The sequence below is a fragment of the Stegostoma tigrinum genome, chromosome 5, assembly GCF_030684315.1.
Source record: "Stegostoma tigrinum isolate sSteTig4 chromosome 5, sSteTig4.hap1, whole genome shotgun sequence".
Lineage (NCBI taxonomy): Eukaryota > Metazoa > Chordata > Chondrichthyes > Orectolobiformes > Stegostomatidae > Stegostoma > Stegostoma tigrinum.
The window spans coordinates 52,325,572-52,347,784 of NC_081358.1; the positions used below are offsets into that span (position 1 = coordinate 52,325,572).

At 42.3% G+C, this 22,213-nt stretch overlaps 1 protein-coding gene across 1 annotated transcript in view; it reads right to left on the reverse strand.

Moving 5' to 3' along the window:
* The window catches only part of LOC125451831 (grainyhead-like protein 2 homolog), a 133,336-nt gene that overhangs the window by 94,533 nt on the left and 16,590 nt on the right, over positions 1-22,213 (reverse strand). Inside the window, exons 2-4 of the mRNA XM_048529463.2 lie at positions 13,863-14,049; positions 13,677-13,744; positions 4,120-4,534 (exon numbers count right to left, since the gene is read on the reverse strand). Of these exons, the coding sequence (XP_048385420.1) occupies positions 4,120-4,534; positions 13,677-13,744; positions 13,863-14,049 (670 nt within the window). The remainder of the gene's footprint in view (positions 1-4,119; positions 4,535-13,676; positions 13,745-13,862; positions 14,050-22,213) is intronic.

The following is a 22,213-nucleotide window of genomic DNA, read 5'->3' on the forward strand; positions in this document are numbered from 1 at the left end:
AGACCCACTTTTTCCCAGAACTGTGCCAATGCCTCATGAACCAGAAGTGACTTCTCCCACACTCATCACTCTCTGACCTGATTTATCCTGTGCCAATTTGCACATGGTTCAGGTAATAATCTAGAGATTATGGATTTTTGTAGCACCATAAGAATAGGCCATGCAGAACATTAAGTCAGCTCTGTCATTCAATTTGTTCATGGCTGAGTGGATAACCCTCAACTCCACTTTCCTGCCATTTCCCCATAACCTTTCATTCCCTCACTGATTAAAAACTTGTCTATCTTACCCTTGAATATACTTAAAAAGCCAGACTTTACTGCTCTCTGTCAAAAAGAATTCCACAGATTCACAACTCTCAGAGAAGAAATTCTTCTTTACCTTTGTCTTAAAAAGGCCAACCCTTATTCTGAGATTATACCTTCCTGTCCTAGACTCTTGCACAAGGCGAAGCAACTTTCTGCATCTCGCCTGTCAAGCCCTTTAGGAAACTATTTGGTGCCAAGTTCTTCATACTGATTCTGCAGAACCTCTATTTATCTTCCTATGTTACTGGCACCTACCTGAAACGCAGTAACTAGATTTTCCCTCTTCCATTTAAATTGCTCTCCAACCCAGATGTTCTGAACCGTGGCACTGCTTAGACTCACTCTTTGCTGCAGAGAAGTGGTTATCCCACACTATGCTGTCCTCTACAACCCCTACATTCCTCCTTACACCCCCACTTGAATGGTTTCCACAGTCAGGTTAGTTATCTACCCTGTGGCCCCACCCTTGTCCAGAAAACCTGAAAGAATCTCAAACATGTTGGACAATTGCAAAGGCTGAGACTCCTGTGCTTCTGCCTTCTGGATGGCCTTAGCTCCCTCACTTACAGTCACATCCTCCTGACATGGAACATCGACCAAATCAGACAACCCAATCGTAGGAAGCGTCTTTTTTGTTGCCTCCTATTTTAGCCATTTTTCACTCCTGTCAGCTTTCAAATTGTGAAACCTTGTATGTGCTGGTTGCTGTTTTGGCAGAACATCATCATTGTATATGTGCTGCCTGACTGGAACTCTGGCGGCTACAGTATGCTCTGTAGGTGTTGGACACATGCACAGAGCTCTGTACCAAAAGTCAGTTATATTATATTGTGCAGAGAATGGAGAGATGACAATCTCTGTCCTCCAAGTAAATTATGAAAGACAGGAAGACCTACAAATGTACATGGCATGTTGAAAAATGAAACTGATCCATACACTGGATCATTGATTTATCAGCAGATTATATTTGGCCTCCTCTCAGTGTGCCAAACTTAACTATCGAGGAACTAAGGACCCCAGAGGGAAACAGTGAATCTGAATTTCAGATTTGGGCAAGAACAGAAATTGCTGGAGAAACTCAGCAAATCTGGTAGCATCTATGGAGAGAAACTGAGTTAACATTTCAAGTCCAGTGACCCTTCTTTAGAATGAGAGTTTCTCCAGCAATTTATGGTTTTGTTTCAGATTTAAAGAATCAACAGTTCTTTGCATTTTTGTTACAGATTTGGGCAGTGGCCGAGCTTTGGAGTGAAATTGATTTCCCATTCACACAAACTGCTGTATAATTTCACCTTTAGAAGGTTCTTAGCAACTCTGACTGATGAAGTTAAACAATTGTTTCTGCAACACAGTAAACGCCCAATAAGAAAGATGATGGTAACAGATGTTTCACACTATTACATTCAAAGCATTGCTACATTGGAATGAAAATATTCCTCTCATCTTAATGCTGTTTGTTGGAACCAATCCTTTAGAATTTCCAAATTAATAGCAGAATGGGGTTTAACTTCAATTGAAAAGAGTACAGGTTGAATCAGATAAATTACAAAATACTGAAATCTGGGGTGGTCACAACAGGGAAGGTGGTCACTCAGAGAGCATCTAAGCTAGTCCCACTCCTCTGCCTTTTCTCTTTAGCCATGCAAGTCTTCTCTTTGGCTAATTATACAATTCCCTCTCAAAGGCTGTAATTTATCCTCCCTCCAACATACACTAAAGTAGCAGATTCCACATCCTGATGACCCGTTGTGTAAAAAAAACATTTCTTTGCTGCTGTTGATTGTGTTGCCATCCATCTTTCATTGAGTAACTTAGAACAGCAATCATTCCAGTAGTTCCTCTCTATTTGTTAGCTCCAGATTCCTTGTGATCATGAATGCTGCATTCAGAGCAATAACCTTATAAGCCTGTAATATTTTTATACTGGCAGTTCTGACAGCAAAATTATTCCTCACTCTCTTTCTCTCTAACATACCTAATTTTGCTCAATATTTCCAGTAAAATCCATTTTAGCTTCAATGAACATCATGTCCATGATGCCAAACTCACTTCACATCATCAGATACAACTTCAAAATGTTCATTGGACTTGCTACAGTTGACTGCGACAGAATTTTATTAACAATTTAGTACTGTTTAAAGGTCTGACATCCTTTAGCAAAAAAGCATAAATGACCATGGAAAGTTTACAGACCGAAGGAGACCATTTGGCCTATCATGTCTGCGCTAAACCTCTGAAAGAGCAATGTGACCTGACTCATTCCCATTCAATTTTTTTCCTTTTCTGATAAAGGCCCATTTTCCTTTTGGAAGCCTAAATTGATCACGTTGCCACCATTTGCTCAAGACAATGCACTTGAGACTGAACATGATTTTCTTCCCTTATGTCACCATTGGTTCTTTCTTGCCAGTCCTCCGTGTCCTCCAGCTCTTGATCCTTTGACCAAAATGAACAGTTTCCCCCTGTCTACTCTGACCAGCTGACGATTGCAAATACCTCCACTGATGTATATCATCCCTAAAAATATTTCAGACACAGTCCTGAATTCGCAAACACAATGGGCAGTGATTTATCACAGGCTCCAGGGCCTTGATGTCAGGACAAAACAAGAGTCCCAAGCCTATACTTAACAGCAGCTATTGTACCAAATGCAACCAATAAATTGCACGCATCCAGGTAACGCCCCTCTAGCTTACTTCAGTGAGGGGTAGGTAACTCTAGAGCCTCAACTGCCCCACTTTGAAGTGAGGAAGGCTAAGGGATGGCGAGGGCACACTGGAGGAGTTCTGAGAAAATTCTGAGCATGGAACGGCCCTTGGAATAGAGGATCATTCAGGCATGAGGACGGTGGAGGGGGTGGCCTTCCCTTTGCGCAGTCCCTTTGGTGGGTTTCAGAGTGTACGGTTTGGCTGCATCTCCCACCCCAGGCTGAAGCGAGCCTGCCTCCATGGAGAGTGTGGTGTCTGCAAATGGCAGGCCTGAAGAGTAGACCCTAATCTGTGCAGTTTACTGCTCTTACACTCAGCTGAATGGCTTTGGTTGCTGCTTGGTATTTGGAACCCTGCAGCTTAAAAATAATCAAAGTCACTGAGCGTACACAAGTAACTGTTTACATGTCCACTCAGGTGCGGCAACTTCTTCTTTTAGCATTTAACATTTATTTTCCAAGCTGCACATTTCCTCAGACATGTTTATCAATGGCCCAGATCAGGCAGGAAGACTCTTCACTTGGAGTATGAAGGACAAGAATTAAGCCAACGCCAAACATCACAGTTTAACATCACAATTTTCTAAGCCAAGAAGTACAAGAGTATAGAATTAAAACCAAATCAACACTGATTTAATGATAACTAAGGTGCAAGGCTTAAAAGGTAGTCACAAAGAACCCAATTATAATTGATCACCTGAAGGAATGCGGTATGGTAAAGGGGAGAGAAGAGGTGAACATTAACACACCATATATAATAGTTCAGTCACTGAAAGCCAATGCTGTCCTAACGTGACATACATATCATTAATCTGTGACAGTGATAGATAATGAATTAGTGAACAATGGGGACAATGGCTATTCAGCCTCTCCAGCCTGTTCCACCATTCAGTCACAGCATGGCTCTTTTAAACCTCAATTCCATTCATCCATTTTTACCAGGTTTTCATTTCTAAGGATATCTAATTTTTGAAATTTTCAATGACCACAGCCACGTGCTGGTAGGAGAAAGCCCCAGTGCATCCATGTATACAAAATCCTGTAGGAGTGAAGCACATTTCGTAAATATTACATACATCTGTACCTTTCCAAACCACAACTTACTTCTGCTGTTCCATCCTTAAACGTTTCACTGTAGCTGCTGTCAGGAGTGCTGCGCTGGTCGTCTTTGAGGTAGTTGGTGTGTGTAACAGTGAACACTTCATACTGGTTGCTGCCAAGATTCTGTTCAAAGATCACCCCTCTCTGTTCATCATTCTCAGCTCTGCTATAGTGCACGATGGGAGTCATTGTCCCTGAGTAGTTGGTAGGGTAACCCTCCGTTTTGATGCTGACCACTGCTACCCCTGCCACTGACACAGGTGTGTTCTCAGCTGGATTTGCAGCATAAGACTCCCGCTTTGATGCATCCAAATGCTCCGGATGTAAGGACAGGTTCACTGGGAGGGACTTAAGAACTTGCACTCGATTGTCGTGCACTTCTAGATCATTCTGACCATCAGATGACGCAAGGCAATTTCTGATAAATCAAGACACGGGGGAAAAAAGTGCCATCAGAAGACAAACATTGAAACTGATCCAAACAAAATAACCTATACTCAGTTCATATGGGGTGGCAGTGACAGAATAAGTTTACATTCTCAATTAACTGTTTCATTTCATTTAGAATTTATGGACATGAACAGGCTTTCCATTATGGCTTTCTCTAAACTTGTCAACTTGTTCTCCAATCCCTGGCCAATGTTTTAAGATTACCTATTGAGTAGCTGAGTCACACACTGGAAAGGTTACAAGTTCAGTCCTTGGTGTGTGTCAAATTATTTGGGAGTAGTGGCTCTTGGAGCCTATGGATATCAGAAGCAAACAATAACAAGAGCCCACAGGAGTGCTCATGTCTGATGCCCAGCTAATGACTCCAGTGGGAATTGCATGCAAGGATGAGGCTGGACTGGGGCTTGACTACAATATTCATCCAGGCTCTCCTCTCAAACATTCTGCACTCGCTTCCAAAACCCACCAACCCATTAACAACAATGGGAAAGAAAGTGAAAAGAACATTGATACTTATCTTCTTTTTTAAAAGTATTGCTTCTGTTTTTTAGATACAATTAATTGTATCCTGTTCTCTGGTACAAACCATCTTGTTAATCCCCTCTGATCCCTCCAAGAAGTTGTTTCAGGACTGGATTTCAATTCAGAATCAGCAATCTGATTCCCAGGCATCTTGTTGTTATTTATACATAAAATTCTAGATTGGGATGAAAGTGAATTCATCACCTAATTACTGCCTCCTTGCAAATCTAACCCCAGATTTCTTGGAACCCCTTCAATCACGTTTCCACCCTTGCCTCAGAAGTAAACAGCTCTGAATAAAGTTATCATTGACATCCTACTTGGCTCTGATAAATATAAAAAGTTTCTCTGCTGATCCTTCTTAACTTTCCTCAGCCTTTGGCACAGTTGACTTCCCCATCTTCCTCCAATGCTTCTTACTGTTGTCCAACTTGGTGAAACTCTCAAGTTTCAATTTGTATCTATCTCATTGTAGCCAGAAAATTATTTGCAATGGCTTCCCTTCTCAACTACCCTGGTCTCCCTCAAGGAAGTTTTCTCTATTTTCTCATGGGAAATGGGCATCACTGGCTGGCCAGCATTTATTGCCCATCCTGAGTTGTCCTTGAGTAGGTATTGGCAAGTTGCCCTCTTGAACAACTGCAGTCCATGTGCTGTACAGAGATCTACACAGAATTTTTTAAAAATTCATTCATGGGAGCAAAAGCCCCACTGGTTAGGTCAGCATTTATTGCACATCCCCAATTGCCCAGAGGGCAGTCAAGTGTCAACCACATTACTATGTGTCTGGAGTCACTTGTAGGCTAGATCAGGTTAAGGATGGCAGTTTTCTTCCCTAAAGGACATTAGCAGACCAGATGGGTTTTTCCTGACAATGGGTTCACAGTTATTATTAGATTGTTAATTCCACAGTCTTCTTGAATTCAAATTTCACCATCCGCTGTAGCAGATTTGAACCCAGTCCCAAGAATATCAGCTGAGTCTCTGGATTGACAATCCAGTGATAATATCATTAGGCCTACAAAGCATTAGATCACTCTTATATTTCAACTACATCCTGTTGCCTCTCAGTAATAGTATCCAAAGGCATAGACTGAATTTTCTTATGCACATTGACAACACCACTGCTTGCTTCTCCCAGTAGGCCAGTCCCCTCCCTAGATTTCTCCACTTTTCAGTCTTGCTTTTCCTTCTGTAAGGCACTTCTTTAAGCCACTTTTTTGACCAAACTGTTTGCCAACTAAACTAATATCACTTCATTTGCTGAGTGTCATTATTCACTTTAACAACTTTTAGGCAAATGTAATTAGTTGTTGTTATTTGATAATATGATATGGATGCTTCCTGCAAGATCATCATTTACTCTACATCCCAAATTGCCCTCGAAAAAGTGGTGCCTTCTTGTGGCACTGCAGATGCTGGTATAAGTAGTGCGTGCTGTTGAGGAGGGAGTTTCGTGATTTTGACCCAAGAAAAATGAAAAGATGCCAATGAACGTCTAGCCAGGATGGCGTGTGACTTGCGATAGTGGTGCTCTTATGCATCAGGTACCATTGAACTTATAGTTCAGAGAGGTCATGGGCTTGGAACATGCTGTGGACGGAGCCTTGGTATGATGCTGCAGTGCATTGTGTAAATAGTACACACTGCTGCATATTAGCAGTGTTGAAGATGGTGTACATTATTACTTCCCACTTATTTTGGTGTGTTATTACTTTGCTGTGTCATACATTTAATGTATATCTCCCATCACCCTCTTGATGTCTCTGAGGGATGTATACTATGATTTTGATACTGGTGGTTCCACCACTGAAGCAATCTATGGCCAGGATTGCCAACTCTGGCTGGGCAGAACATAGAACATGCTGCACACAATACTCCAAATGTGGTCTCAGTAAAGTCTTACCAACTTATATATTGATGTAAGGCTCACTGGCCTACAATTTCCTGGCATGTCCCTATGCACCTTCTTGAACAAAGAAACAACACTGACTATTCTCCAAGCCTTTTGGCTAAACAAAGTTCTCTGTCAAGGCACCAGCAATCTCCTTCCTTGCCTCCCTCAGCACCCTATATTAGATCCCATCAGCCTTGGAGACTTATATACCTTAGTGCCTTTCAAGGCATGCATGAACGCCCCCTCCTAAATATCAATATACCCCTCCCTAATCTTACCATCATCTGTGTCCTTCTACTTGGTGAATATCGATGCAAAGTAATCATTAAGCACCTCACTCCTTAATCCAACTTGCCAAGGACTTTCACATCTCCTAATTCCTCGAGTTCTTTCTTGCTTCTTTTATATCCCTCAAGAACCTCATCTGATTTCAGTTTCCTAAATCTTACTTATGCTTTTTCCTGTATGTTTTAAACTCCAATGTCTCCTGTCACCCAAGATTCCTGAATTTCACCTTCACTGTCTTTCATCCTCACAGGATGATGATGGTCCCGAACGTTAATCAACTGGCCTTTAAAAGACTCCCACATATCAGATGTGAATTTACCTTCAAATAGCCACCCCAATCTAAATTCTCCAGTTCCTGCCATGTACACTTATTTTCCCATATTTCCCCAATTTAGCACTTTCACCCAAGAACCAATCCTTTCCTCATTGATAGCTATCTTAAAACTTACAGAATTATGATCACTGTTCCCAAAATGCTACGCCATTGAAACTGAATACTCCAAGCGATGTCATCATATGACTGCACCTTCAACTGCTCCTCCATCACATATCTACTACTGGCCGGTCAACATGTCAATGATCATGAACAGCTTTTTAACACAACCTGGTTTAGACTTTTGAAAATCTGGCCACCCTAGTCTCTTGCAAGGATAAAGCAGCTGCACATCTGTAGGACTACACATACACAGTAACTCCAAAGTTTCATTTGATACTTCTGAAAATTTTCATTCCCCTTGGTATCAGCAAGGTCCATACAAGTCAGTAACGTTGTTCTCTGTCTTCTGACAACAGACTGGCTAATGATATTTGGTGACATGGAATATTTCAGGAATTATTGTTTGTCACCAGTTTGACTCCAGGAAAATTATATTGCTAAAATAGATATCAGAGACTCAATCTGAAACTAGAAATTCCATTTTTCCATTAGAATCAGAGAGGTCTACAGTACCAAGAAAGGTTCTTTGGCCCATCGAGTCTGTACCAGTCAAAAACAAGTGCTGAACCATTCTAATTCCATGTGTCCTCATTAAGACCCTTTATGTGCATCTGTAGTCAAATGCTAGGATTGCTCAAGTAATAGGTATGACTTTGTCCAAGTTAAACAAAAGAAATATGATTTATGGGCCTTCAAGCCTGCTCTTCCATTTAATATGGTAACAACCTTCAGCATCAACTCCAATGGTCTGCCTTTTCCTTGTATCCCTCAATTCTCCCAAGTGATCGAAAATCTGTCACAGTTCTATAGGTCTGTGCATAAGATATGGGTTCATAGGCTTTTTAAATGATTAGAGATAGCCAGGGCAGCAATGTTCAGCATTTTGTCCTGGTTGATTTCATATATCCAACTATTTCCAGTAATATTCCGCAGTTGGGCACTTCCAAATCCAGAAGAAAACTTTGGTTCCCATTTTGAGGCACTTTCACCAGGCAACAGTATTACCCAGAAATGCTCACCAACTGAGGCCAATATTGCACATAATGACACCAGTGCATGAGTGGAAGTGAATAGACAACTAAAATTGTACTATACTTGTTCGGAATTTACCTTGGAAGAATTCCAATTGGATACTGGTGATTGGGAATGCTACTGGACTAGTAACTCAGCAGCCCAAGTTATTGCTCTGCAGATACTATTTCAAATCCCAACACTGCCAATGGTGGAATTACTCAATTCAGTTGAGAAACATGATATCGAAAACTAATCTCAGTAATGGTGACCACGAAACTATAATCAATTGTTGTAAAATCAAATCTGGTTCACTAATACCCCTGTAAGGAAGGAAATCCACCATCCTTAATCAGGTCTGGTTTACAAGTGATTCCAGACACACAGCAATGTGGTTGACACTGACCTGCCTTTCGATATAGCTACTGGTTCAGGGGAAATTACAGTTGGGGCAATAAATGCTGGCCTAGACGCCAATGCTCATGTTCCATGAAAGAATGAAGAAAATATAGGATAGGTAATTTTAATCAGAAATCCCCCATTTCTAAACTCTACATCTGCCATGAAATATTAATTCTGTCAGTCTTTCCAGATGCTGCCAGACTTGCTGAGTTGCTACAGCATGTCAGAGATAGTAAGAACTGCCAGTGCTGGAGTCAGAGTTAACAGTGTGGAACTGGAGGAACACAGCAGGCCAGGCAGCAGAGGAGCAGGAAAACTGACATTTCAGGTCGGGACCCTTCTATAGCATGTGTTGCTTTTATTTTAGTGGACCCTATTAGCTCTTAGCCCTATTACTTTTATTAGATAATGCAGATGATTTATTGGGAACAAATCACTAACTTCCAATTTTAAACACTACATTAAATGAAAGAATGTATTACAAAGCAAATTGCTTATCTCAGTCTTAGTTTTAGTCACATCTTGACGATAAAAACCTTCTCCAGCGATAAAAATAAACTAAGTGTGAATGGGTCTACTAAATGCATTACCTCGCATTAACGCTGATCTTTTGTTTGACTGAAGGCACTAATATCCTTTAAGATATTAACATATTACCACAGTAAGCAGGATATTCATGTAATTTGAATAACAAAGTGGTAATTTTGTACAGATAATGGGAACTGCAGATGCTGGAGAATCCAAGAAGTATGAAGCTGGATGAACACAGCAGGCCAAGCAGCATCTTAGGAGCACAAAAGCTGACCCCTCAGGTACAGGACCAAAACATCAGCTTTTGTGGTCCTAAGATGCTGCTTGGCCTGCTGTGTTCATCCAGCTTCACACTTTGCTATCTTGGTAATTTTGTAGGCAGTGTTGGAATGAAACAATCTATCCCTAATGATAACCTGTCACTTGTTAAAACGTTAACATACCCTTTTGTTTCACACAGCTCATGGACCTACTGAATATTGCCTACATTCTGTTTTCAGTTTACTTCATACATGGGTGCCCTTAACTGTGGAACTAGAATGATTCAAATACATTAGCTGCTCTTTTGATATTCAATGAGTAGATGCATTAGGTATACATACAAAGAAGGTAATCAACAATTCATCTCTTCCTTAAAAAATACTTAAAATTCAACCTCCACTGCCTTTTGAGGAAGAGAATTCCAAAAACTGTCAGTCATCAACTTTATTTTAAATGGACGACTCCCTTATTTTAAAAAATATGGTTGCTATTTATAGATTTACCCACACAGCGAGACATTATTTCCACATCTACGTGTTCAAGTCCTCTTAGGATCTTACATTTCAGCTAAGTCACCTGTGACTCATAAAAGACATAAAACTCAACCTATGACTCAATGTACCTGAGACAATCCTGAACTTCAGCTCATGGAGCTTTTTTGAGCTTTTGCACCATGAAGGAATGTATAACTTCGGCAAGTCATGCAATAGATCTTTAAAACTATCCACTGCCCATGCACAGTCACGCCTCGTTACATGTTTTCCTAAACCAATTTGGCCAATTGTGCCTTATGCTTTTATAATTCCCCTTAGTCAAATTTAACACCCTGCGTCAGATAAAAAAACTGAGGTTTTCCACTTTGGTAGAAGGAATATAGCATTTCTTAAATGGAGAGAGGTTAGGAAATATAGTTGTACAAAGTGGCCTAGGTGGCCTTGTCAACAAGTCACCAAAGGCTAATGTGCAGGTGCAGCACGCTATCAGAAAGTCTAAAGGAATGTTGCCTTTATTGAAGAGGATTTGAGGACAGAAGTAGTGAGGTCTTGCTTCAATTGTATAGAAGCTTGGTGAAACCACATCCAAAGTATTGTGTTTTGAATGTTTCTTTGGTAGTGGGGTCAGATTGCAGATGGCAGAAGGGATGGTAGAGGGACCACTCTCTCCGTCACTCCCTTGTCCACTCCACACTCCCCTCCAGCCTCACCACTCCCGGCACTTTTCCCTGCAGCCGAAGCAAGTGCTACACCTGTCCCTATACCTCCCCCCGTCGCCCCCATTCCAGGCCCTAAGAAGACCTTCCACATCAAACAGATGTTCACCTACACATCTGTTAATGTGGTATAATGTATCCACTGTTCTCGATGTGGCCTCTTCTACATCAGGGAAACCAAGCAGAGGCTTGGGGACCGCTTTGTGGAACATCTACGCTCAGTTCGCAACAAACAACAACATTTTCCAGTCGCGAACCATTTTAACTCCCCCTCCCACTCCTTGGGTGACATGTCCATTCCAGGCCTCCTGTATTGCTACAATGATGCCACCCAAAAGCTGCAGGAACAGCATCTCATATTTCGCTTGGGAACCCTGCAGCCCAAGGGTATCAATGTGGACTTCACAAGCTTCAAAATCTCCCATCTCTCTACCGCATCCCAAAAACCAACCCAGCTAGTCCCCACCACCCTAACCATTCCTCTCACCTCAAGCCCCACCCCCATCTCGTACCCACTAACCTCAATCCCACCTCCTTGATCTGTCCAGCCTCCCTGGACCGACCTATCCCCTCATAAGTCCCCACTTACATTCAGCTTCACTGGCTCCAACCTCTTTGACCTCTCCACCTATCTTCTCCCTCACCCATCTTCTATGCGCCTCCCCCCCTTCCCTATTTACTTCAGAATCCCCTTTTCCTCCCCCATTTCTGAAGAAGGATCTCGACCCGAAATGTCAGCTTTCCTACTCCTCTGATGCTGTTTGGCCTGCTGTGTTCATCCAGCTCCAAACTGTGTTATCCCAAAGTACTGTGTGCAGTTTTGGTTTCCTCATCTCAGGAGAGATATTACCATAGACGGAGTGCAATGAAGTTCACCGATCTTGTTCCCAAGATGGCAGCAAGGTTCTCGGAAGAGAAATTGGGCAAAGTGGGCTTGTATTCTTAAGAGTTTCAAAGAAAAAGGTGTGACCTCATTGAACCTTAAAAAATACTTAACAGATAGACAGGGTAGATGCAGATGAGAGGTTTCCCCTAGTTGGGAAGTCTAGATCCAGGAGGCACAATTAAAATGGGAGGGGGCACTCAGGTCTAAAATGAGTGGTGTTTTTTAAGTCTGATGTCGTGAACCTTCAGAATTCTTCCCCCAAGTGGCTGTGGAAGCTTAGTCTTTGTGTATGTTCATGGTAAACATTGATAGTTGCCTGATTACCAGTACCACACGGGGTTGTGGAAATGGAGCGAGTAAAAGACACTGAAGTGTTCGACTAGCCATGATTATTTTGAATGGTGGAGCAAGTTCAAGGGGCTGAATGGCCTACTCCTATAGTTATGTTAAGACCAACAAAGTATTGGCTTTGATTACAAGCTTATTTAGCAAGCTGAATTCAGTTGGAAGGGAAGAGGAAACTACAGTCAAGTCACATTGCCATAGCCTTACCAGACCATAGGGCTGCTCATTCATTAGAGAGACAGAGCGACAGAGAGACAACTGACAGTAATTTAACCAGGTGAAAGGAGACGTTGAGAAGGACAGAGGACAGTCCTTTATGGCAACCTCAGCCAGTATGGGACCTGAACCCATGCTGTCGCTATCACACTGCTTTGCAAACCAACTGTCCAGCCAATCTGGATAGTGAGAAGCTTCTTGAGTATTGTTGGAGTGGCACCTGTCCAGGCAAGTGGTGAATAATCCATCACACTGCTGACTTGCCCTTGTAGATGGTGGACAGGATCTGGGGAGTCAGGAGGTGAGTTAGTTGCTGCAGTATTCTTAGTCTTTGATCTGCTCTTGTAATTAAGTTAACTTTGGTGAATTGTGCAAATCTGCTACCACCAATCAGATGGTAGTTGTAGGAGGGGAGATTCCCCTTCACATGAAAGACAAATAGAGCAAACAGTTATGGAGGGGTCCAGTCAAATATCATGTTGTGCTAGCGCAGTTTGGAGAGAATCTCATCCTATGTGAAGGGAAGAAACTTCCACTGTTGAGTGTGGAATGTTGGTTCACTGTGAAAGCCAGAGGATACAACCCACCCTGTTCATTGTTCTCAGTCTTCTATGAGAAGGAAAAATCTTATTCACCATAAAAGGTAATACAATGTCCAATGTTGATATCAAGGAAACCACACTAATATTAACGCATTGGTAAAAGCTTGACTACATTTTCATTTGAGTTGCTGCAGGGGAGGGATGCTGGCCTGCATTTCTCACTGTCCCTGTTGATGTCACTATATTGTTCTGATCTGCAACTGTCTCATGCTAAGCTAGGTCACATGATACACCTGGGGCATATTCCTGGATTTGAATAGGTTGTACCATCTGCAAATTATGAGAAACATTTCTTGTGCAGCTGAATAACACCTTTTGGGTAGCAGAGGATAGCAATATGCTCAAGCAAGCAACATGCTCACTTCAGTCTTTCCAACTAGTATTAGGCACCACTGAAACCTGGATCAGGAATTCAAACTGCCACCAATTCATCCTTCTCTACCCTTACCCCAGTCCACATACTAACATGGACACCATCCCAAAAAGATTGTAAATAAATATACCTTTTCTCTTGGTCATCCGGTGCATCACCTGCTTTACCAATTTGCATGTGTCTCTTGTCCCGAGGGACCTATAACAACAGAACAAAATCCATGTCTGAATATAACAGTAAAGAGGGGAGAAGGGTCTGGAAGAGAAGACTGAATAGGAATTAGTAATTAGTAATTAGGACTTATTAACAGACAGACCTTATAGTAATCATATAGCAATCCTAAGGCAGCAGCACTATCTTCATCTCCATTGATGCTCATCATTGCTTTTGTGGCAGCCGTCAAGGGGTTTTCAAGGTATGACTTCCAGGCCTCATCTTCACTTGTATATGCACGTCTGGGATGGAGGTTTGCATCATTCTGTAATACTACCACCAAGCGCTTACTGCAGGCAAAATAAGAGATTCGGTTCAACTGTTGTTCGCTTTATCATTCTATGTATATGTGCAGTGGTTGTAATAATGGACCTTCAACCAGAGGTCACAATATCAAGTTGTAGCATAACAAGTTGTGGAAATGACTTCAATAAATTTAGTCCTTTTGAACATTGGCACCAGAGAAACCTAACATTACTATGAGGCCTGCTAGATTGTCTTAAAAGCAATCGCTGTTACTCAATCTGCCTCATGCATGACTCTCAATAGCCTAACAAACTACTCAGTTGCAAAACCAAGTGTATGACCTTCTCAGAGTAACTGGAGGCCAACAATAAAGTGTAGCCTTATCGCCACAACCACATCCTGAGAACAAGTATGTTAAAAACAGTGCAGTATAAATTTGTCTTTTAATATAGCTTGTAATGAAAGTGAACAATGTTGGGCACAACACATATAGGGAATCCAAAATGACAGCAGCTGATTTGCATTCCTGCTCAAGGAATTGTTCAATCATAGCAAGGCAGGAACAATGCTTTTTGAAATGGTTTACGCTGTTGTGTATTGGTGAGGTTGGGCTTCACATTAGTTGCCAATACAAAGACATAGATACTGCAGTTACAACATGTGGCAACACTTGTAGTGGTGCCCGAAACAAACTTTAAAGAAATCCCGATCAGATACGGGTGTGAAATTGGGCTTGATCATGCCCATTATAAATGACATGCGGCCTACAGAGATCAACTTGCACACATTTCTGCCATGAAATGTGTCGGACAACAGATTGTGACACATTGTAAAGCTCACTAAACATGTGCAGGTGTGGTCACAGCACGATGTCAATTCAGTGCTGAAAGCCCCAGCTGAGCATGCATTAAGCATCAGGAAGAGGCCCCACCCTCTCCGATGTTTGGGATGATCAACTACCAACAGCATACCTGCTGGCTGATTTCTTCTGGCTGTCACTGAAATTTTACAAAGATCTGGTTCACAATTTGGCTTGGGCTGCATATTTGCATCGGGAGAAATGTGAAGAACAATGAAGGAAGTCTTCCTGATTTTAAGGTTTCTGCGCAAACCAGCTGCTGCCAGCACAGCAGTGTCACTGTATCACTCACTGTGAGACATCTTTGGGATACTAAGTAGAGGTCATTCAGAACTACACAAGTTGCCAGAGGAGGGAGGAACACAAGGGGAACAAGAGGACTAGGTAGAATAGGGGAAAAAAAACAGGAAGAGGAAACCTGGATAGCCCCTTTCCAAATGGGAGGCACATGAAGAACTAGGAGTAAGATGAGAGCCAATTATTATGCCAATTTCCCATACCCACTTTTTCCCTTTGCTGCCAAAACAAAGTAAACATTCTGAAATTGTTACATATTCCCTACAAGACTAAAGTAGCCACACTTATATACTTCTCTAGACAGAATAAACAGAGAAAAGATATTCTTGATGACCAGGGAGACCAGAACTGGGGATTACAGTCTAAGGATACAGGATGGGGTATTTAGCACTGAGATGAGAAGCAAGTTCTTCACCAGGTGAATGGAGGGCTTGTGGAATTCTCGGCATTGGAAGAGGTCATGGCCGAAACATTTAAATGTTTTCAAGAAGCAGTTAGATATAGTTTTAGGGACCAAAGGGTGTGGAGAGAAAGTGTGAATCAGGATTCTGAGCTGGATGATCAGCCATTATCATGTTGAATGGCAGAGCAAGTTCAAAAGGATCGAATGGCCTACTCTTGCTCCTATTTTCTATGTTCTATGTTTCTAGTGCCTAGCTTCTTTGTCTTCTCTCATCCTAGTTCTCCTATGCTGTGCCAGCCAAGTGGCTAGGGAAAAGTGGTTGGGAAAAGTTTAACTGCAGCAGAATGATTTCAATGGGAAAGACTGCAGATGGGGAGCGAGATTTTGCAAGATACCCTTAAGCAGCTCTGGGCTGAGAATGCCCAGTTTCAGATTCTGCAACAACTGACATGGGCTACAGCAAAGATACTGCAAAAGTGGCAGGGATGTGAGTACAAAGATTACTTTCCTGTAAATGCGTGGTAGTCCATTGAGCTATCATTGCTCCCTTAGAGTAGTATTGTACTGTTACCAATCCTAGTGATTAGTTGGAAGGGCAGATTGCTACATGATGTTGATATATAGCAACCTCCTTTGAAAACTGGCATCTGCAACCATGATGCAGCAGCAGCTTGAGACATAGGGTTGTCATCACTTCAATTGCAGCAAGCAGATGCTGAGAGATTTCATTCTGAGATTCTACCGCAAGAGCTAGATTGTGGGCAACTTTGGCTTGCAACACAATGGAAGCTGAGGCACAATGAGGTGCACGTGTGTTGATGGAGATGGCCAACACATTCATGACAAAAAGAGTGGGCCCCAAGCTCCAAGCCACTGTCAGAATCCTCCAAGCTCCATGGTATTGTCCGTTATATTTCACTGTACAACATCCAGAAATCTCCAGAGAAGTGCTAACTGAGCTTGATACTGAATTAAGATATAAACAGATAGTGCTGGAGAAACTTAACAGGTCTGCCAGCATCTATGAAGAGAGAAAAACAGAGGTAGTGTTTGACTCCTGTAATAACGTTTCTTTGGGTTGAAGAAAATCCATGCTACCTGCTGAGTTTCTCCAGCACTTTTCATTTATATTATAGATTTTTTTTGTGTACACAGTATTTTGCATTTATCTGAGATTGAATTGTGCAGGTCCTATTTAGGAGAAATGAACAGAATCTCACTCTGTACAAGGAACTTAATGACACTAATAATAGATTATGCCTTTGATGACTTACCTCAATGCTCTCAAAACACCTTCCAAACAATGAGATATTTTCCAATATTTCAAACATCTCACTCTGCAAACCTTCTCTAACTTGGACATAAATTCCTGCAGGGAGCCTGCCTGCCTCCCTGTTGACCACCTCGCCCAGTTATTGGAATGGAATACGGGTCTCGGGTGAAACACTGCCACCCTCCCCCAGTAGATCAACTGAGACGTTGAAGTAGGAATGGAACAATGGTGCCTTATAAAATCCAACCCCATTTGTAAACTCTCTCTCACCTGAACAGCTCCTGTCCTGCACCAGGCTGCAGCCTGCTCCTACCTCCTACAAATATCCTACATCAAAATGATCTTCCAAATCTCACAGTGACACTACCTGAACAGATGGCTGCAAAGGAGGTGGTAGCTAGTGACCACATGCCTTCATTATTGTTATCTCCTTGATGTTTTCTCTATGTCAGGCTCGATTTTGCACTCTGGTGCCTGATGGGGTCAAATACAGGCTAACATTGTTGTCAGGCGAACAAGGAGAGCCAAGAACAACATGCTTACACTGGTGCTTCCCAAATACTTTCCCTTCAGTGACCCCATTTTGAGGCATGAAAATGGTGGCCACCCTCAGTGAGAAACATTGGGGCTGCAGCACATCTGTCCAGCTGTTGTAACTCAGTCAGAGCTTGCAGCCCCAAAATTTCAGCTCGTGACTGAATTTTGAGAAAGCCTGGTTAACATTGGCTGCAGGCTGTGAATCAGATGGCAGTATGGATGAAGGAGAAATGGGATGCAAGCAGGGGGATTTGTATTGAGGACATTGTTCTCTTCAAGTGTCAAGCCTGCTGCTGAACTTGGGCTCAGCTATTGTGTTTGCAGAAGTGGTTGGCAGCATTGCCCCACACTTGGGTGCCAACTTTCCCGTCAGCTGGAAGGATAGTGTGTGTAAATGTGTTGTTTGGATAGTCTGTGACTGACAGCTGTCAGTTTGTGCAAGCTGAGAAACGAATGCTAAAGTGCGAGGGTGTGGTGCAGCACTGAACATTAGGTATGATCCCTGACCGCTAGAGATTGTTGATAGGTGACAGAGGTGGGTCATTTTCAAACAATTCCTTTGGAATTAACTGCCAACTGACAATCTGGCCCTAAAGACACTGAAGGTTTTCTTTAAAATTGCTAAACTGAATTGGACCAGATTGACATATCCATACAAGATTAATAAGGTTAAGGTTAGACTAAGATGCTCCACTGTTTTGAGGACCATTGGGCAGAATCAGAGAGCCACAGTGTAAAACGATTCTTGATTTCAAAACTTCAAGAATCTAAGAAACTAAAAGAACATGTGAAAATGTTTATTTGGAGCTTAGAAGGGTCAAGGCAGAAAAAAATTTAAAAATTAAAAAGACGACTTAAAGAGTCAGACCAAACTTGAAAGGTTAATCCTGCTTCTCTCTCCGCAGATGCCGCCAGACCAGCTGAGTCTCTCCAGCATTCCCTATGTTTCAGATTTCCAGCATCTGCAATATTTTGCTTTTAAATTTAAACATGTATAAAGATAGACAACACAGAGGGACGAGTGGGAGAATAAGAGAGATGAGAAGGTGAGAGAGGTGACAAATTTGAGAAGAGGTGTAGAATCCACAAGGAACCACTTCTCAGCGCGGAGTCAATGCTTTCAACTGTTCATGCCCACATGAAATCCTAAACACTTAGGAGAGTTAGCTCCTCAATAGAACATAATGAAACTAAAAGGTGCTATGTTTAGGCTGAAAGATGATTTTTAAAATACTTAGCTAAAGAGCATCAGAATCAAACACTTACTTTTCAAATGGTCTGCATGAAAATTTGATGTTTATGCATGAGGAGAAATTTGGTCACAGAATAATTGGCCCACTAGAAGTAAAAAATTTCACTTAAATTGAAAATTCATTATTTTTGCACTCCATTAAGAACCCATTATCACTGACTTGAAGATTTCATTCTGCTCCAACCCCTGGACAAGCCATACCAAGTGAGGTGTTCGATACCTCAGCTTTGTTGCATTTCCCTGTTTTTAACTAACAAAACAGACATTTTTTTTTAAATAAAATGTTACCCTCACTTCCTTTTAAAGTGTTGATATCATGGTTCCAGGCTTTCAGAATCCCTACAGTGTGGAATTAGGCCGTTCAGTCCATTGAGTCCACACACCCTCTCTAAACAGCATCCCACACACACCCACCCCTCTGCTCTCTCCTTGTAACCCTGCGTTTTCCATAGCTAATCCATGTAACCTAATGTCCCTGATCACTATGGTCAATTTAACACTGGCAAACTACCTAACCTACACATCTTTGGACTGTGAGAGGAAACTGGAGCACCCAGAGGAAACCCAAGCGAACATAGGGAAAATGTGAAAACTCCGCACAGACAGTTGCTGGAGGGTGGAATCAAACCTGGGTACCTGGTACTTTGAGGTAGCAGAGCGAACCACTGAGCCATTGTGCCAACTCATTCACCCCAACATCCATATCACATCTGAATTGTCACTCAAGCACAAATTTGGACATTAACAACATCAAGCCACTTGATGCTGTTTGGGAAGCATCACCCAACAGGCTAATCTGATTAGTTACAAATGTACAGCACCCTGCTGGAATCAAACTCAGCAGTAACTGGGTTATATCTGTTTGTTCTAAACTATTCCTAAAGCGCCGGAGTCAGTTGTCAGAGTTGGACAGCTAACATGAGCCACATTGGATTCCTCGTTATAGACTGAACATGGATATCGAGGCTTCTTCGTTGATCTGAACAAACAATTCTATTTTGTAGCTGAAAGAACGTGTACTAAATCACAGGCACCACCAATCTCACAATTCCACAGCACTAAGTCCTACGCTTTCCATACTAGCTACACAGGACTTTTGCCAGCTTAGGGAAGCAGTCATTCTACAACTACGCAAATCTTAGACGAAACCAACATTAAACATCTGCACACACACTTCCCTCCTGCTAGCTTTCATCCGGTTTTAACACTTGTTAAAAATAGTTTTAAAAAGCTTTGTGACTCTTGAAGTCTATCAGAACCGAGGAATGTGGGGCCTTGGCATGGTTGTATTTTTACTTTTGTTACTCCTTGACAGTGACCACAAGATCAGCCTAATGTCCTGGTAATTCAGAATTCATTCATTAAAGAATTAAAACCAGAAAAAAAAAACTGCAGCAGCTGAAAGGCCTGGAGCATCCACAGAGAGAGAATATGGAGAGAGTTAAACCTTCAGGTATGTAACCTTTCATCCAAACTGGTCTCTCTCTCTGCAGATAATAAAATGTGAGGCTGGATGAACACAGCAGGCCCAGCAGCATCTCAGGAGCACAAAAGCTGACGTTTCGGGCCTAGACCCTTCATCAGAGAGGGGGATGGGGTGAGGGTTCTGGAATAAATAGGGAGAGAGGGGGGAGGCAGACCGAAGATGGAGAGAAAAGAAGATAGGTGGAGAGGAGAGTATAGGTGGGGAGGTAGGGAGGGGATAGGTCAGTCCAGGGAAGACGGACAGGTCAAGGAGGTGAGATGAGGTTAGTAGGTAGGAGATGGAGGTGCGGCTTGGGGTGGGAGGAAGGGATGGGTGAGAGGAAGAACAGGTTAGGGAGGCAGAGACAGGTTGGACTGGTTTTGGGATGCAGTGGGTGGAGGGGAAGAGCTCGGCTGGTTGTGTGGTGCAGTGGGGGGGAGGGGACGAACTGGGCTGGTTTTGGGATGCGGTGGGGGAAGGGGAGATTTTGAAGCTGGTGAAGTCCACATTGATGCCATTGGGCTGCAGGGTTCCCAAGCAGAATATGAGTTGCTGTTCCTGCAACCTTCGGGTGGCATCATTGTGGCACTGCAGGAGGCCCATGATGGACATGTCATCTAAAGAACGGGAGGGGGAGTGGAAACGGTTTGCGACTGGGAGGTGCAGTTGCTTATTGCGAACCGAGCGGAGGTGTTCTGCAAAGTGATCCCCAAGCCTCCGCTTGGTTTCCCCAATGTAGAGGAAGCTGCAGCTATTGCTTCACCTCCTGAGTATTGCCAGCACTGTGTTTTTATTACAGATTTCCAGCATCCATAGAGAATAAAAAGAATTTCCAATCAAGTCACTCAATATTTATGTCTGTTATCATGTCTTTTTGTGTTCAACAGCTCATTTTCTCCAACCCCACCGAAAGACTGACACTATCACACCCAGCCAGATTGAAAATAGGAACCTGCATTATAGGGCAAAAGTGGTAGTGGTAGTGATGATGCTAAAACTCCAGGCACTGAAACAGTTTACATTCTTGTGATACTGTGGACCAAGTACAAGCAGTAATTAGGAAAGTGACAAAATGTTGTCATTCCTTACAACAGAAATTGATTAGAAGCAAGGTGATTTTGCTTCAGCTACAGAGGGCATTGGTGAGACGACTGTGTCCTCTGGTGTCTCCTCATTTGAGGAAGGATGAAAATACATTGGAAGCCATTACTAGGCCACTATCTCAATGGATGAGAAATGTTTGGACAGGCTCGGCTTCTATCTGCTGCTGATTAGAAGCCTAAGGGGCGACTTGATTTTAATATATTAAATTCGAAGGGAATGGCAGGGGGGACAATTGTGGAGAGGAAATTTCTTCTAGTGAGAGAATCTAGGGCCAGGGTCACTTTGTAAAGCAAAAGGGTCAGCCATTTAAGTCACAGACAATTGTCATACAGGGTCATGAATCTTTGGAGCTGTGATCTTCGTAAGGCAGTACAAGCAGATTCTTTGAGTATATTTAGACAGAGGTAGATAAGAGTCTTGAAAAGCAAGGGGTTGAAAGGTTTCTGTGTAGGTGGGAATGTGAAGTAATCAGATCAGCCAGAGTCTTACTGAATGGTGGAGCAACCACAAGTGGAGTGAATGGTCTACTCCTGCTCCTTATTTGAATATTTATATGTACATATTTAAATATTTGATCATACCATTTCCTGTTATAGCAATGCAGATACGAAATAAATACTGTTTTTGTTTAATACAGTTAAAACTGGTAGCTCCAGACCTCAAGACAGTGCAATTGCAATTAATGTATTATATGTAATAAAGAAAACCAACAGAAATAGAAAGAAAAAACAGAGAGATGAAATGAACAAATGTCAAACTATAGGAAACTTAGCAGGTTACAAATTTGCAAATTTTGCAGGGCTTTTCAAAAAATGGAGATAAGTAGGTGCAGAGGAGGCTTAAAGTTCCAGGGCACAGGACGGTTGGGCTTCAAACCTTTCTGAACAACAGTGGGTGAAGAAAGGACAGGGTGCACAGAGTTAAAAGACCAAAAAGGGAAAAGATGCAATTCAGGAAGAGGTTGCAGAAATAGTGCAGTCTGAGGCCATTGAGAGATTTGAATAGAGAATTTTAAATA